The following is an 18,961-nucleotide window of genomic DNA, read 5'->3' as shown; positions in this document are numbered from 1 at the left end:
AAATGGCAAATAGGAGAAAAGGCACCCTGGCCCATCAAAAGGCCATATTTTTTAATTTACAGTACCATGGAAGACCCACAGGACCAACTGTTCAGCTATACCTAACTTTTTATCCTCTTGAAACCCACCTGTACACCTTTTAAAATGTGAACTCTTTAAAACGGTTGAACGAATTTTCACCAAATCACAAATAAAATATTTTCTGAGTAAATCCTCACTTTTTGACAAATTTGGTGTAACTCTATTCAGCTGTATTATCTGTATCTAAGAGCAAATGTTCATGTGTGATGTTATCAATGATGTCATTTGAGATGTCATCAGCGATGTCATAAATTATGTTATAGAACATGTCATGAGTGATGTAATATGTGAGGACATAAGCAGTGCTAACTAGAACTGGTAAATTGCTTTGTTTTTTTTTATTTCAAAATATTAATGTTGTCACTGACATATTAATCTAACTATAATATACCTTTAACCATTGTTTTTCTCAGTGAATTGATAAGGTTTTTTTTTAAACAAAACAATACTTTCAATCATATATACTATAATGTTACTCTAGCTTTGTTTTTTCTAGTGGATATATATACATATACACATATGTATTATGTGTATGTGTATATATATATATATATATATATATATATATATATATATGATATAAGCAGATATAAGTAGATGTGCAGAGTGTAACTTTATTATAATTAAGTATGGTGAGGGACTATGACTCACAGAGGTGAAGCCTCAAGTAAGAGATGATGCTTCTTCCCCTCCCTCAGCAACTGTAAAACATATCCTATTATACTCTGCTCACTTGCATTTATGTTTATGTCATGTCGTTTTTTCATGTGTACTTCTTTTAACAAACTTTGCAAAAGGGTAATTTTGTGCATCATGATAAAATCAGAATGAAGAAACCTCATGACAATTAGGAAAGTTGTTTCCCAGATTTTAACAATTGCTACATGGAGTATGTGAGGTAATCATATTTTATTTTTGCTATGTTAATTTTGCTGTTCTGTACAAATAGACACAAGTTTTATTTCTGAACTGTAGTAATAAATGTGTTAATTTGTATTTATTTGTGCAGTTGCTCTAAATACCATCTTATTGGGAAATTATTTTCATTGCCATGTCATCAATGAATCAATCAGTACTTGTAGAGCGCGGCTTTCTTAAAGGCGCTGTTGTGGGCATGCTGATCACTCGAAGAGCCAGGTCTTGAGATCCAAGTGATGCAGCCTGACTGAGGTTGAGTGGGAGAGTATTCCATGTCCGGGCAGTGAGTTAGGAGAAGGATGTGCCTCCAGCTGTGCTTTTCCTGATTCTGGGATGGAGGATGAGTTGCCTGGTGGGGGTGTAGAAGGTCAGGTGGTGGTTGACGTAGTCTGGTCCAATGTTGTGAAGTGCCTCATAGGTGTGAGTCAGTAGCTTGAAGTTGATGCGTTTGTCAACTGGGAGCCAGTTGAGGTCTCTGAGGTGGGAGGAGATATGGCTGAGGCGGTGGATGTCCGGGATGAATCTGGATGCTGCGTTTTGGATTCTCTGTAACCTTGCTTGTAGCTTCTTTGTGGTTTCAGCGTAGAGTGCATTGCCGTAGTCCAAATTGCTGCTGACCAGAGCATGGGTGACCATCCTTCTAGTCTTGGTGGGGATCCACTTGAAGATCTTCTGAAGGAGACGCAGGATGTGGAAGCAGGCTGATGGGACGTCATTGACTTAACGGATCATGGAAAGTGTGGAGTCCAGGATGATGCCAAGGTTGCATGCATGGTCAGTGGGGTTGGGGGCATTTCCTAGGGCAGCTGGCCACCAGGAGTCATCCTAGGCGGAAAGGGTTGACCTGAGTATGAGGATCTCTGTCTTGTCTGAGTGGAGCCTGAGGGAGCTGGCTTCCATCCAGGCTGCGACTGTACTCATGCCATTGTGGAAGTTTCTCTTTACTGTTGATGGGTCATTGGTCAGGGAGAGGATCAATTGTGTATCATGGGCAATGTTTAGTCTGTGCTGTCTGACGATTTTGAAGAGCAGGCTCATGTAGATGTTGAAGAGGGTCAGGCTTAGTGAGGATCCCTTGGGTACCACGCAGCAGGTTTCTTTGGGCCCCGAAGTGTGCAGTCAGTGTCTGACACTGTGTGTTCTTCCGGTCATGAATAGGTTCATGCCAGAGCAATGAAAATAAATGTGATCATAACAGGCAGTTGTAGAAAAAAACATTTATTTTCACCACAGTTTTTCAAATGTTCTATGTGGTAGACAATATTTCTTATTTTTGCGGTTTATACCTACTTGTAGTTTGTGGGGGGTAGGGGTGAAACCAGAAAGCTGTACATTTCAAAAAAGGAAACATTGTGAATTCAGCAAAGAGTAATTTGTGTAGATCATTATTGATTTTTACAAAGAAATTGACAATCTTTTCATTTGGAATTGTTTGCCCCAGTGTCTTGTAGTAACATATTGTTACATGAGGCACTCTTCTGTTTGCAGGGTAATCTAAAACAATTTGAAACCTAGAATCGTACAGCAGCCTATAATTAGTATTCATTGTGTACTAACCGTGCATCAGTTTGCAAGGTAATTTTGTATTTGGGCAGGGTCAGCTGCAGATCAGAGAAACCTGCCAACCATGGATATTTCTGATAACAAGACACTTGGAGGCATCCAGGGTGGCATGACTTTCATCACTGGCTTTCATCACTCCCACTATGTTTTCTCACTCAAAATACCCCGCAAATTTCAAAAGTGAGCTAGAATTACAGCTTTCCTTTATATTTCTGTGAGTGAAAGTTCTGGAATCTGTAGGGAAAGACAAATGTCCTACCACCCAGTGTTCCCACACTCCTCTCAATAAAAATGGTATCACATTTGTGTGGGAGGGCGTATCCCTCACTACAGGATCACGTCATTATTTGGACCATGTGTTGTCAAGGTGGTGACAATGAGGTCGTCACATAGTTACAGCTCTGATTGGTTCCAAGGATGTGCATTAGGTCTACCCACGCATGGGGGTAGTGTTTCAATCAGGAGAAGTGTGGGAAAGCACAGTGATAAAAGTTTGGCCACTGTCTAGAAGTGCCCAAGTTTTCTTTCATGGAAAGCACAGTGTTTTGACACATACTTTGATTTTCATAGGGCATTCTGGTACAGAATACACACGTCACAACACCTTGCATTGCCATCGGTTGCTAGATTTGAGAAATGTCCAGAGTCGGAAGGGTTCAGTTATTGGTGGCTGACCAAGAGACCAAACGCTGCAACCGTTCCCCATGGCATCTGAAAGGAACCTGGGATTTTTTTTAGTAGTTTTGACAGATGGCCTGTGCCTAAACGAATCCACATTTACTCTCACATGCACTGGAATGGCTGCTGCATTGGGGCTCAAGGCCACAGGGAGTCAGAAAGACTATTTGGGCTCCAGGGATGGGTCTGTGTGGCCGAACTCCAGAACAGAGTGGCATCCACACCATTAAGAAAAAAAGAAGGAAATTCAGTGTTTGAATTGCACGTCAGAAGCTAGGTGTGTCCAAGGCATACCAGGACAGTGTACCACATCACAAAGTGCTATTCTCAACTCAGGCACAAACTCTGACAGTTCGTGCCTGAACTGAGGAGACTGCATTAGTGAAAGATAAGGGCATGGGTGGAAGTCACAGCACCATCTTTCTATGCAGGTGGACTTGCCTCTCTTAGAAGAGCGGTGTGCCCTGGGACTACCTTGCCCTGTTCATAATGGGCACCCTCAGGGACTCATTGACTATATCCCACCTCTATGTGCTAAAAAGTTAGTCCATATTTTGTTTTCTATGTAGAAATCCCATTTTCGGAGTTGCTAAAGTTTTAGCAACTGGATACTAATTTTGAATTTGACTCTATACTAATTCAGAATTGGGAGCGGTCGTGTTTTGGTGGTACCTTCCAAATGGCAGTGGATGTTAAAGGAAACATGTGTGCCTGTGTTTATGTAGTGCCTGAACACAGCCATATTATGCTTGAAAAGAAAAACAGGGGTCTAGTGGGACTCCTTTCTGCGTGCTTGTACGTTCTCCTGCTCCTTCATGGACCTCGTGGAGTCCAGATTCGTGAAATTTGTGGGCTGGGTATGCTGATAAGATCTTGCCCCACCAACCCAGGTGTTGAGAAACTGCAAGCATATCACAAAGTGCAAAGATACACTTCGTGAATGGTTCAAAAGCCCATTTCAATCTTTTAACTTGATCTGCATTATGCAAACACATCGTCCAAGTTAAATACTCCATCTGAATAAGGAAGATGCAGCTTTCCTGCCTTGTTAATCCATCAATCCTGGAGCTACTTCATTGTAAGTGTATTCCAGCTATAATAAACAACAAATAAAATGCATTTCTAATGGTTGTGGGACTGCTGCTTTACTTGTGTGTGTCATACTTTGGATGGCAAGGATTTCGGAAAACAACTTTTGCTTTGTTATAAAAAAGAATCAATGTTTTGTAATTAACGTAGAATGACATTAAATGGACCAAAGATCACAGAGTTAGTCAATTGTTCATCATATTGTGTTTTCCAGAATGAAAAGTCTCCCAGGCGTTCCACAAGTCGATCGAGTAACATATCCAAGGTAGGAGGCACCCGCTCCTTTATATACCTCTGAATGGCTTTGAGCCTAGTGTTCTGAGTAATCCTTTATTTATGAACAGAATGTGTTGTTCTGCGATGCAGCTGTCTGGTACAAATCTAGCATTTTACTAACTAAAGAACATTTAAAGGAGCTCTACTGCATACAATTTTTAATTTCATCACCCGTTTTGCCTTTTTAATGCTACCCAAAGGTGCTAAATTCAATGCGTCTAAAACGAAAATCAACGTGTGAAAATATGGGATAACATTAAAATGATTTCAAAAGTGCAAAGCTTTTTGCACAGACCATCACAATGACCAGGCACATCAAAAATCCCATGTGCAAGAACCTTTCAAAAATAACATTTGCAATGCACTGATCGCCGGTGCACAAATTGCTTTATCATCCGGCCAGTCACTGCAAAGTTTGGTTTAGCTGCACTCTTTGGTGCCAACATCAGTGCAAAATTGTCCTGACACCTAGATCCCAAGAGCTAATGCTGTTAAAAACCTGATTAAATCGGCCTGATACAGTGCATCCCTGCTGTAGCTTAATTATATATTTGTTTCTATTCCTTATGCTCGTGAAGTCAATTTAAAATTCAAGCAATATCATTTCGTAATATATTGTTGTTAAGGTAAGATAAAATACCTGTATTGGCAAAGCCAAAAGTTAGCCTGCCAAAGAAGACTTTCCATCAAAAGAACGCGATGGCAGATAACAGGAGTGTGGAAAGAAACTGCTCAGTCGGTCCTATTTTAGAGGCCTATTTATTTCTCAGATGGAATGGCATAACTACCGTCAGATGCAGGTTAGAACTGACAGAGCAGAGACACTCAGGATGCACGTGTTCTGCAACACTATTTTCTGTACTTTCTAAAACGAATATCGCGTCTTGTAGGTTTGTTCACACTTCACTGCATGTTAGAATAGCACTTGAAGAGAGGCAGAAATCTCTAATTTCATAGGAACAATGCGCAAAAATCATATGGTGGGTGGTAGTTTTATTTGGAAGTAATTAGCGTAGCTCAGCCAGCGCTTGCACGTTGTCCAAATACCAGTTTGATAATTCTTAATTTGGGTTTGTGCCTATGCAACATCCCCTCGTGTCGTCCAGAAGGGTAAGAAAATGCTGACGCATTCAGCACAAAAATGTGAAGCTGATTAAAAGAAACCGACATCATGAAGGTAAGCAGAGTTAAAATACAGCCCTCCTTAAATACTTCCTTTCCCTGCTCGAAATGTGACCTAAAATATTATAGTTATCCGATGACTCAAGTAAGGAATCCATCAATAATGAACCCAGCACTTGTAACCTACTAAAACAAATAACTCTTGAGGCTGATTCCGATTGTGAAATCTCAAGAAGTGAATAAATACATTTAACAACTTTTCAATGTAATATTTCTAAACTCATGACCTATACAAAATACAGGGCAGTACTGTAACAAAAATGGTCTCAATGCAAAAACATCTACTTTCATTGTAAGTGTATATGTGCCACCGATAGTATTATGCTGTTTGCATTTCAAAAATATAAACGTGTAAAGATGCATTGATTGTGAGGTAGTATTTTCCCGGGCAAAATTATGTGAGAGCCTTAAATTGCATGGTTGTTTCTAACGTGTTCTGCTCCTGTTGCAAAGCAGCTGCATAAAAAATTAACTTCGAGGAAAAGTATGCCTGCTCATATGAATCCTAGTTTGCGGAGCGTTGCAGGGTTCTTCATCGAGGATGCGTTGTGCAACCCAGGTGAACTGTCATTTCTAATGTAATGCGGAGCTGTGATGTGAGTGAGGTCCTGCATCATCCTGCAGAGGATCCAGTTGAGGGCTTGCGTTGAGAAGTTCGGTGTTGAAGATGCATCATACAATCATGGCAATGTGTCGATTCTGAGGAGCTTTGAAGCTTCGGTGCAAGAACTTGCGTTGTCATCGAGGCTGCCGTTGGAGAGAGATGTGAGGGCCTGCGTCTGGAAAGCTTTGCACTCATGGTGGTTCTGATGTGGCTGCGGGGTTGATGGAGAGTGCTTTGCAGCAGACAAACCCTTGCAGCAGAGGTGATGCGTCACTTCCAAAGGCCATGCATTAGACAGCAAAGGTGATGTGCTGGTTCTGCTGAAAATGGGCTATGGAGGAGAAATGCGTCATTTCTGCTGGATCCACAGATGGGCTGGCAGAGCACCTCCAGGCCCACTTCCAAGGGTCCAGGACTGAGGTGGCACCCTATGGCAGGGTAAGACTCACTGCAGAGCCCAGCTGCTGGGTTGACAGTTTTTGGGAGATTTTTGTCCCTGAGACTTTGGTCAGGAGGCCAGTCAACTAGCCCTTGGAGTCACTTTGGGGTCCTTGCTTTCAAAAGATACAGGTCCAGTCCTTCTCGTCCAGGCAAGAGGGCAGCAGGTCAGCACAGCAGGGCAGCAGTTCCTTCAGGGCAGCAGTTTAGCAGAGTGGCAATCCTTTCAGCAGCACAGCAGTCCTCCTAACTGCTATTGACAGGTCCAAAAGTGTACTGAAGAGGTGATGTCTGAGGTCCAATTTTTAAAACTGGTGCCCTTCCTCTGGAAGGTGGGAGAAGATTTTAGTGGTTTCCCTTTGTAGTCTCCAAGCATCATGCTTTCCCTGTCTCCAGGCTAACTGCACTGGGTATGCAGCCCCTTGTGTGGAGGTAGGACAAAGCCTGTCCAAGTGTAAGTAGGGCTATACCCAGCTGCGCCTTCCCATCCTGCCAGTGATGGCCCATCCAGGCACACATGTGTTCTCTATTGTGTGTGTCGCTGTCTAGGAGGAATTCACAAAGCTTAACTGTCAGCTACACCCGGTCATGTGGCCTAGAGACAGGCTGATGGCTGAGGCAGGAAAATGCCAACTTTCTAAAAGTGGAATTTTCAAAATTGTAATTTAAAATCCGACTTTACCATGAGAGAGGATTTTTCATTACTATTCCAAAGAGACCAAAAATTAACTGGTCACCTGCTCCCAGTTTGAAATTACAGCTTATTAACTCTAATAAGGTAACTGTATAGCTATCCTCTGTGAGAGGTAGGCCTTGCATTAGTGAAAACATAATTTAGGAGATTTTGACTACAAGGACTTGTAAAGCTAAAAAAGTACATGTCCTACTTCTTAAACGTACTGCACTCTGTCCCATTGCCTGTTTTGGGCCTACACTAGGGGAGACTTATATGTATTAAAAAAGGAGGGTTTGGGCCAAGCAATAGGTTTATTTTGCCAAATCGAAGTGGCAGTCTAAAAACTACCCACACAGGCTGCAATGGCAGGAATACAGGTTTACATGAGCTATTTTAGTAGTTGGCACAATCAGTGCTGCAGGCCCAATAGTAGCATTTAATGTACAGGCCCTGGGTAAATGTAGTACCTATTTACTAGGTACTTATAAGTAAATTTAATCTGCCAATTGGGGATATGCCAACATTACCATGGTTTGAGGAGTAAGCACATGCATTTTAGCATTGGTCAGCAGTGATAATGTGTGCAGAGTCCTATGGGCAGCAAAAACACGATAAAAAAAATGTACAGGCGAGGCAAAAATCTTGTGGGGCAGACCTCCCTAAAGCTTGCAAATTGTAATCAGACACTATGGGGGTTATTCTAACTTTGGAGGAGGTGTTAATCCGTCCCAAAAGTGACGGAAAAGTGACGGATTTACCACCAGCCGTATTATGAGTCCATTATATCCTATGGAACTCGTAATACGGCTGGTGGTATATCCGTCACTTTACTGTCACTTTTGGGACGGATTAACACTCCTCCAAAGTTAGAATAACCCCCTATATATGCGTTTTGCAAGGTATGGGACATTGCATGTATTTGAGCTTTCTTGAGGCAAAGTTTGTTTCAATATTAGGAAAATCAATGGTAAGAGGAGGCCCAGCAGACCATAAAACAGGCCCACAAATTGCCAAACCAGCCCACATGCTGACTTGTCAGAGCAGCCCTTCGGTAACTTCCTAATTACTCTATAGGCCAGTCCAGTCCTGCGTCCCAGTCTACCTCCATTTCTCACATGTGTGCATTTTACCTTGACTCTCGTCCTACTGGTTGTTTCCATAATGCGCCATTTCTGGTAGCTATAACTGGGCTATGTTCAGTAATTCTTTACTTTTCACAGTTATGCTTTCAATACCTTTGCCTGAGGGACTTTGATGTGTTGAATTTATTTTAACATTTGTGTTATGAGAACATGTCACAGATATATTTTTGAAATAATAACACCATCTTGCCTACCTCAGTTGTAGCATGTGCTGTGGTGACACAAAACATTGAAAGTAGCATATTGTGGTTTAAAGCTGCCGAATCCTTTGACTATCGGGAGACTTTTTCAACTCATCTGTAAATTTAAACCAGAAGAGGTCTCACCAGTGGTATCAGAAACGTTGGTTATTAATTTGGGAAGGGGGTACACCTGCCTACTTAAACACACACACATTGGATAGGCCTCTGCACAGTTTTGCACCTTTGATAGCTGGGACACAAGCAACAGGCAGTTTTCCAGATAATTCTGTTCAATTCAGGCATTACCAACATTATTTACAACACCATAAAATTACACATTGATCAAAAATGGATTAGAAAGTCAGAGATATTATTTTTATTGTATTTTACAGTGAAGCACCATTAAACAATATCAATACACAATTGACTGTTACAGTAGGTGCAATTTAAAGCTGAACACAGTGGAGCTGAGATTGGCTGCACTAAGCTGGTTGCAGTGGTCAAAGATTTTACGTTGGGGGTTAGTCTAATTTTTGGACGTCAATGTCTTCTAGTAGCACAGTTTCCAAAAGGTGAAGTCCCTGAGTCTGACATGAAGTCTGATAATTGGTCAAACCAATGAATTTGCTGCTGAAGCTCTGAGCAGGACAAATCAGGATCTCATAGCCATCCAGGTCACGTCCCTATAGGAATGGTTTTGTTCTTGTGTCCATGGTCCCAGGTTTTAGCTTTGGACTTAGTAACATTTGGATCTCGAATTACATGAACAGGGCAATGCTGAAAGTTGAAATTGGGCAGGGCATAACTAGGTCAGATACTTCTACTGTGAGCTCACGCTGAACCAGTTTTCAGAGCATCATAAAACTCCACCCCAGACAAATCTGGTTTTCTTAAGGCCAAGGCCCACTCTGCTTGGTGAAGCCTCCACACCCTTTTCCATTCATCCAGTGGTAAAAGAAAATTAATAAGTTACACTTTTCACCACCTGCTAGTAAAGTTCCTCTTGAAGGCCCCAAGTCAGGATTCTGGACTTCAGGTCTCTTGTCACCTCAGTGGTGCCCTATCAGAGTCAGGAGTCTTCATTTTGTTTGTATCTCTGGAGCTGACAAGGAATACATTAACATATTGACCCCAAAGTAGTAGTTCCAGTCCATCGGTGCCAGCAGGAGTTTGGGAGTCTTTAGGTTTTTTCCCTCCAACAGTCAGGCGCAGTTTTCCTCCTTCGAGAATTTGTCTTCCTAGTTCCAGGAATATTCTGAGGAGATGATAAAGAGGTGCCAGCTTTATTCTCTTCACTACCCAGAGATGGGAGAGTTGCCTTCACCAATCTTAGCTCTTTTCTTGTCAATTTCCCACCTGTTACAACACTTCCTCTCTTGGTTTTGTGCAAAACTTCCCATGAGCCCTAAACAAGAAGGCTCCAATCATTTTCCACCTGGGGGAACCCTGGTCCTTCCTCTATTTTGATGAGGTGTCCCCCCCTCTGCCTGATCCAAAACTATTTTCTCTCTCGCTACAGCAGGAGCCAACAAATCCTCAGTAATAAATGGCAAGAGTATCTACCAGACACATTGGGCATCCCCAAGTTAAATGAAGACCTGTTAAGACCACCTGTTGCTCTGCTGTCCATTGTTACTGTTCCCCTCCCAGATGATTAATCCTGGATAACTGACCAATCCTTGGGAACCCCCTTCCTTTAATGGGCCTAGGGGGCAAGCCATTGTCTTTCAAGAGTGGAATCATTAAAAAACAGCCAAAGATGTGTGTTAGAACTCTGGAGAAAGGTTGAAATGCAAACTTGTTCTAAAGCAGTGTTCTCTCAGGAAGGCAGCACTGAGGACACTTTCTCAAATTTACTTTCCACTGGAGATATCAAAAAATCTATCTCTGCCATTGAATTCAGGTTTTTGAAACTGAAACTAAGAAATTGACCTTTAAATCAGCATTCTAGCACTTTCTCAGGTAAAAGATAAAATAATGATTTTTTTATAGCTTGAGCTGTTCTTGGAAACTACAGCTTTACCTACACAGTGAAAACAGCTTTTAGATAATTGTTCAATGTGAGAACATACTATACTTAGTGTGTAGCACGACACTTAGGGCCTGATTACAACTTTGGCGGAGGGGGTTAATCTGTCCCAAATGTGACGGATATCCCGCCCGCCATATTACGAGTCCATTATATCCTATGGAACTAGTAATACCGTGTGTGGGATATCCGTCACATATGGGACGGCTAAACCCCCTCCGCCAAAGTTGTAATCAGGCCCTTAGTAGATACTAAGCACACAGCCATGTGGGCTTACAAGACATATTTATAACGTATTTAATAACTAAAATTATGTTTTCCTACTCAGCAGTGGCACTTTCCCCACACATTTCTCACTGAGGTACTTTAAAACTGCAGCCCGGACAGAGCACTGGGGTGCTCACGGAAACCATACATTCCATTTTATATATTAGTGGTGTAAATACAGACTGCAGCCCACTCACACTATTTAACTTCCAAGCCATTGGTGCACATTTGCAGCAAGACATTATTAAAAACTTATGGCACATCATAAAGCAGAGTTGAGCCTCAAATGCAAGAAAGTTCCAAAATGCACAATCTCACATCCAAGGAAAAAAACCGGGAGCAGTTATTAATTCAAAATGTCTGTCAGTTTCGATATGGCCGGATCCACAGCCCAAAGGCATGTCAAGAAACAGGTCAGAATGAAAATTAAACGTCAGCCCTGCATACACAGTTCTATATATGCTCATGTCGTTACCAGTTAATTAAACCAATGCACATCAGGTCAGCTGGTAAATATATTCACGTAATAAATCTACAAAAGCTGCAAAGCAAAATCAGCAAAGCAGACATGTTCTCAGAAGGATCGTCAACAAATACACGTGCTTGGCACAATTCCCTTTGCCATTTCAACTGATCGATCAGGAAAACATTACAGAGTCACGCATTTCGTATAATTTCAACCCCCCACCAGCTAATATACCAATTTCTTACAGTGTTTAATTTAAAAACGAATAAAGCTCTTTGATGATGACTCTAATAGTCATTAATGTTGTCATAGACGTCTTTGAAGTTATCTGCCTGATGAGCATGAAGTGGATATTTATAGCCAGGAAATCACTTCATATAAGTGCTAATGGCAGGATTTAGATTTCTGCCGAGAGGTTACTCATTCACAATGGTTACGGATATCCTGTCCGCCGAATTCTAAATCCCTTAGGAAACAATGGGAGTTAGATTTTGGTGGATGGGATATCCGTCAACGTTTTGTTGGAGTAACACCTCCACCGAAATCTCAATCAGGCCCTATGTGTTAAATCGTTTTGCATATAAGTTTTTTTTAAACTACAAAAATGCTAAAATTAGATCTGCTGTACAAAAGACATGACTATATCAAAGAAAACCAGTTTGCTAAATATTGGATTGCAGATGGTAGATAGGACTCTGCTGGTGTCAAGAGGAAAGAGGTTTATTGAAGGTATGCTTTAGATCAGGTGTCTCCAACCTCTTCTGTAATGAGAACTACTTATATTCAAGGTCTTCAGTCCTGAGGTACTAATAAATATAGTGACTGTTACAATATTAACCAAATCAGACAAGATCATCAAATTGTCATTGATCGTGAATACTCACAGTCCGACTTTAACAAACTCAGACTCTAACTACCGTGCTCTTACTTCCAACAATATGAATGACAGGTCTGGGCTTAATTTACTACCATTCACCAGGTGCTTTGTTGCATGATCAATGGTCATTTTGCAGGCTATGTGCAGTCTGCCACACTGTATGCACAAGCAAGTGACGTTGCCATTGGTTGGCTGGATACTACTTCAGTGAACTTCCAAACAATGCCTACCTGCAGCTGGTGAGCTGCCAGTAGCTCCTAAATTACCATTTAGAGACTCCACCATTGTATGCTGACTTAATCACATCTGAAGAGGAATTGTAGTAAATAAATTTGTTCTAGCAAAATCAGAAATTGAATTTCTTCAATGAGGGCCATGATTTCTACATTTCAATGTAGTGCCTTGCAAAGGCAGCTGGTGGATGGCATGAAATGTAAAGATTAAGTTGTGGTTAGAATACTGGTTATTTTCAAAGAAACTCTGATCACTGTCTTTGGTTTCATAAAAACGTACATTTTCTTTTCAAAAAGATGTCTTGCACCAAGCCTTTTTGCTAAATGTGGAGCCTTCTGTTGTAAGTGATAGTACACGTAGCAGGAAAATGTTTACACACTCTTGAATGAATTCGCTCTCTGGGCTCACTTTATCGTTTGGATGTAGTGTTGTTTTTTTCAAATACTGGATGAAATTTTTGTTTTAATGTTTTTACAAGATAATTTTATTTTTGGATTAAGAAGTTTCCTTTGCACTATGCTACATTGAAATGAAACGAACAATTTACGATCTTTAACATTTGCAGAACTTTACTAATGCCATGTTTGCATTCAGAGTCAAACTATGTAGTGAATGATGGCTGAAGTAGCAAAGATAATTAACGCATAATCACTTAAGCTCATCAGTCCGATCTTGGCAATTATTGAAAACACCAAAACCAAGTTATTGCCATAGTGGGATAGAGATGTCACAATCTCAATGTCCCTCTATCACAACTCTTCTCATGTGAACGTCACTTGCTGCTCTAAACAGAACTTGCTGGGGATGGATGAGTTGGTTCTGTTGAACACATTCTTGTTGTTGTCCTAAATCATTTGATAATATGACAAGATCTTCATGCCCTCTTATGTTTTTTTAAGTAGTTAGAGCTCCCTTTGGAAGAGAGGAGTTTATCATTTTAAATTCCCAGGAAGGGATGCAGAAATTCTCTTGAAGCATACATCTGGGCATTAAGGCATGTGGGTTGGATGCGTATGCTTTTTTCAGTATTAGTTTATTGGAATTTCCAGCTAGTAAACAACCAAGCTTCATGTGTACCGGAGCTGTGTGTACACAGATGTCGACATAGCACTGACAGTCATATATGAATCATTGATTGTCAGCAAGAGTCAGATAACTGAAGTCTAGTGCCACCGCAGCTATAGGTGCCCTCTCCACAGCAGTACATAGAGTCCAAGCCCACCCCTTGTATCTCAGCATGTGGTAGTAACATAGGAGTGCTGTCTTCTGACTTCTCTGTGTAAGGCGCCTTCTGCTCCCCTTCATTCTGGCTCCCCCTCTATCCTCCATTCGCATCCTCACTCATTTCAACCTCTCTCAAGTCTGTACACCGGAGTACTGGCTTGTGCATCTGTATTATGAAATGCTGGGGAAACCCACCTTGCAGATGATAGCAGTGTAGAGCACCCGACGTGACGCTGCCCATCGCACCCCAGAAGGTATGAAAATATGAGAATGATGCAGTAAGTGCAGCCAGCCTCTCCTTGGAAAAGTGGGACTTGCATTCGAACGAGGTGAACTTTAAGGCAGAAAGGTAGGGGTAATGATAAAAAGGGAGTAGCAATCATGAGTTGGAAAAACGCATCATGTACACATAGGCATGGGCCAAGTGGCCATCCCTTGGAGCCTCTCACAGTTTAGTTTTACTTGCACGTGGAAGATCTATTCTGTCATCAATCGCTCCCATCTCAGGGTGTCAAGAATGGCTCCCATATCAGCAAGTAAATACCTAACTGATCATTCATTTTGTATATAATGCGCTTACAATCCTCTATTTTTGCCAGCTCCATTAGCCAGTCCCATTGGCTTAACAAAACTTGAGGAGGCTCCCTGCAAAATACATGAAGGGGGTCCCCCACGCAGGGCTGGCTTCAGAGCTGGTGGCGCCTGGAGCAACAGTCTTTTTGGGCACCCCCTCATGATGACCTCCTCCATGAATTTCATCACTACCATTTTCAAACAGTGCCATAATTAGTATGGCCAGAATGGTAATCCAAAATCCTGCTGACTGGTGAAGTTGGATTTAATATTACTATTTTAGAAATGCCACTTTTAGAAAGTGAGCATTTCTCTGCACTTAAATCTTTCTGTGCCTTACAATCCACGTCTGGCTGGGTTTAGTTGACAGCTCCTTGTGCATTCACTCAGACAAACCCCAAACACAGGGTACTCAGCCTCACTTGCATACATCTGCATTTTGAATGGGTCTTCCTTGGTTAGGAGGGTGGAGGGCCTGCTCTCACACAAAGGACTGCCACACCCCCTACTGGGACCCTGGCAGACAGGATTGAACTGAAAGGGGACCTTTTGCACTTCTAAGCCACTCTTTGAAGTCTCCCCCACTTCAAAGGCACATTTGGGTATAAAACAGGGCCTCTGCCCTACCACCTCAGACAATTCCTGGCGAAGAAACTTGTAACCAGAACCTGCATCCTGCCAAGAAGAACTGCCTGGCTGCCCAAAGGTCTCACCTGACTGATTTCTGTGAAGGACTGCTGCCTTGCTGTTGACCTGCTGCCTTACTGCTCCCTGGCTGTGGTGAAGAAGTGCTCTCCAAGGGCTTGGATAGAGCTTGCCTCCTGTTCCCTGAAGTCTCAGGACCAAAAATAATTCTCTCTTGCAACTGGATTCCTTGTGCAGCAAAAATTAGACGCACAGCTTGCTAAAAATCAGGCACAGCCTGTTCCGCGGTGAAAAATTCACTGCAGGCCGAACAGGGACAACGGCGCTCGACTTCGGAAGGAAAAGATCGACGAGGCGCCTGGGGTGCGACCGGAATTTTGACGCACGGCCCACCACATCGACGCACAGCCGACCTGGGACGACGCTGCCTGACTTCCAGAGGGGAAATCGCCTCAGCACCTGCAGCGAGGGAGAAACTTCCCCACACCACCCACCGGAACGACGCAGGGCTTGTCAACAAGCTCAGGATTCCACGCACAGACCCCGGGGCATCTGAAAACCCCGCAACCCCAAGAGGATCCACGACTGAGTGCCCGAAATCGACACACAGCTGTCCCTGCGTGGAAACTAAATGACGCATCGACCGTGTGCTGCCCGAGAAATCGACGCACACCCCTTTGTTTCCATGCTTCTTCTCCTCTGTGGCCCTTTGTGGAGATTTTTCACTCAAACCAGGTACTTTGTGCTTGAAAGAGACTTTGTTTGCTTTTAAAAGACTTAAGACACTTTATATCACTTCTCAGTGATATCTTTACATTTTCTTATTGCATCTTTGATCGTTTTGACCTGCAAATATCCAGAGAAATATCATATATTTTTCTAAACACTGTGTGGTGTATTTTTGTGGTGCTATATTGTGTTATTGTATGATTTATTGCACAAATACTTTACACATTGCCTTCTAAGTTAAGCCTGACTGCTCAGTGCCAAGCTACCAGAGGGTGGGCACAGGATAATTTGGATTGTGTGTGACTTACCCTGACTAGAGTGAAGGTCCTTGCTTGGACAGGGGGTAACCTGACTGCCAGGGGGTAACCAGACCCCATGCACTACTGGTGCCACAGTCGATTTGAAAATGAGGAGCGCCGGGTGGAGAAATGACTCCAAAAGCATGGATCTGTCAAACATGACCACAAGCTGGAAGAGCTGAACCACAATCGGCAGCCAAATGCCGGAAGAGTGAATACTCCATTAACACTGCAAGGCAGCACAGCTAACCGTTACTGTCAATAGCAGAGAATGCGATCTGCTTGAAGTGCATTCTACACCTTTGCTGAAAGGATAATGGTCCTGCGAGCATAGGGCTTTTACAGGACTAAGGGCCATATGTACGAACACTTTTTCCCATAGACACAGAATGGGTAAAAACCTTTGCTACATCTGGCCCTAAGTGAGCATTTCTAAATTGAAATGTGTACAAGTAACTAAGATAGTGCCAACCATCCTGCTTTAAAATGCTACTGTTGCACGCATTGAAATTATTGTGAATCTAATAGTTACAGAATGGAACTATTCAAATCCATGTTTTAAACTCTAATTTAGATTTAAATGTGCATTAACCTGTGTAATTTCTGCAAGCACAAATCAAGTGTTTATGAACAGGGATGAATCAGGCTACTGTGCTAAAGGAAATTCTCTGTCATGGTGTTCCCAGCTGCAGAAAGCCTCCTTTGGAAAAGGTAGCTACCCAGATTTGAATGGCTTGCCTCTCAGTGCAGATTCAGATACATTTTCAGGAATAGAATTTAGCCTACCCTAACTTTTAAGAGGTCTGGTCGATGTTAGGTTATTTTTTGCTCAGGTCTTCAAGTGGCTATAGTGATACATAACCGAGAAATCAATATCATCTATGTAGCACCAATGACTCTTTAAATAGTATTTGAGAAAGAAAGACAATTGGTAGGGATTTTACTTCTCTTAAGAATCATGGAGATTACGTTAAAAAGAGCCTGAAGCATAGGATTACTTACCACTTCACTGATCATAACAAATATGTCAATCTTGCTGCCTTTTCATTGAAAGCACTCACCATCTGTGTCAGAGAAAGCTGCCTCAAGCTCAACTCCGACAAGACAGAGCTCATCATCTTCAGAAACGTTACCTCAGCTTGAGATGACTCCTGGTGGCCCATATCCCTCAGCACCCCCGCACCGAACGAGCACGCCTGCAATTTAGGAATCATCCTCAACTCCTCCCAATCCATGACCCGCCAGGTTAACTTTGTCACCTCCTCCTGCTGGCACACAACTCTGGAAGATCTTGAGATGTATCCCAGCAGACTATCGCAGTACAGTTACCCATGCATTAGTCATGAGCAAGCTTGACTATGACAATGCCCTCTACGCCAGCACCTCAACTAGGTACATCAAAAAACTTCAACGCATCCAGAACGCCACCGCCAGACTCGTTCTGGACCTCCTTCGCCAAGAACACATCTCCCAACACCTGAGGACCCTCCACTGGTTACCGGTCGAGAAGTGAATCACCTTCAAGCTTCTCACCCACAAGTACAAGGCCATACACAATGCAGGACTCTGTACCAGGTCCAGTTATCCCTTATTAGTGTAGAAGAGGTGTTTCTAGCAGCTTAGGCTGATAGAAGGTAGCTATAGCAGAGCAGCTTAGGCTGAACTAGGAGACATGCAAAGCTCCTACTATACCACTGGTGTCATATGCACAATATCATAAGAAAACACAATACACAGATACACTAAAAATAAAGGTACTTTATTTTTATGACAATATGCCAAAAGTATGTCAGTGAGTACCCTCAGTATGAGGATGCCAAATATACACAAGATATATGTACACAAAACCAAAATTATGCAGAAATAGCAAAAGGAAGTAATGCAAGCAGTGTAAAGTTACAATAGATTGCAATAGGAGCAAATAGGTATAGGGGCAACACAAACCATATACTCCAAAAGTGGAATGCGAACCATGAATGGACCCCAAACCTATGTGAGCTTGTAGAGGGTCGATGGGACTGTAAGAAAACAGTGAGGGTTAGAAAAATAACCCACCCCAAGACCCTGAAAAGTGGGTGTAAAGTGCACCTATAACCCCCAGAGAGCACAGAAGTTGTGATGGGGGTTTCTGCAAGGAAGACCAACACCAACAAAGCAACAACAGTGGATTTACGGACCTGAGTACCTGTGAAACAAGGGGACCAAGTCCAAGAGTCGCGACAATGTCGAGAGTGGGCAGATGTCCAGGAAATGCCAGCTGAGAGTGCAAAGAAGATGCCACCGGATGGTAGAAGCTGTGGATTCTGCAAGAACGAAGAGGACTAGGAACTTCCCCTTTGGAGGATGGATGTCCCACGTCGTGAAGAAGCTTGCAGAGGTGTTCCCACGCAGAAAGACCGCAAACAAGCCTTGCTAGCTGCATGGATTGGTGTTAAGGTTTTTGGGTGCTGCTGTGGCCCAGGAGAGACCAGGATGTCGCCACTTGGATGAGGAGACAGAGGAGGCGCCCAGCAAGTCAGGGAGCCCTCACAGAAGCAGGCAGCACCCGCAGAAGTACCAGAACCGGCACTTGGGAGAGGAGTGAACCGGAGTCCACCCGAAGTCAGAGAAGGGAGTCCCATGACGCCGGAGGACAACTCAGAAGGTTGTGCACTGCAGGTTAGAGTGTCGGGGACCCAGGCTTGGCTGTGCACGAAGGAAATCCTGGAAGAGTGGACAGGAGCCGGAGCAGCTGCAAATCACGCGGTACCCAGCAATGCAGTCTAGCGTGGGGAGGCAAGGACTTACCT

The 18,961-nt window shown here is 42.8% G+C and overlaps 1 protein-coding gene across 2 annotated transcripts in view; it reads left to right on the top strand.

Annotated features, from left to right (window-relative positions):
* MARCHF1 (membrane associated ring-CH-type finger 1) overlaps positions 1-18,961 on the top strand; it is a 1,558,735-nt gene that overhangs the window by 695,694 nt on the left and 844,080 nt on the right. For both annotated transcript variants that reach the window (XM_069243838.1, XM_069243829.1), the window contains exon 2: positions 4,544-4,594. In XM_069243838.1, coding sequence (XP_069099939.1) covers positions 4,544-4,594 — 51 coding nt within the window. The remainder of the gene's footprint in view (positions 1-4,543; positions 4,595-18,961) is intronic.

The sequence above is a fragment of the Pleurodeles waltl genome, chromosome 1_2, assembly GCF_031143425.1.
Source record: "Pleurodeles waltl isolate 20211129_DDA chromosome 1_2, aPleWal1.hap1.20221129, whole genome shotgun sequence".
NCBI classification, from domain to species: Eukaryota; Metazoa; Chordata; class Amphibia; order Caudata; family Salamandridae; genus Pleurodeles; species Pleurodeles waltl.
The sequence above is the reverse complement of the archived record's forward strand: the minus strand, read 5'-3'. Positions and strand labels throughout refer to the sequence as shown.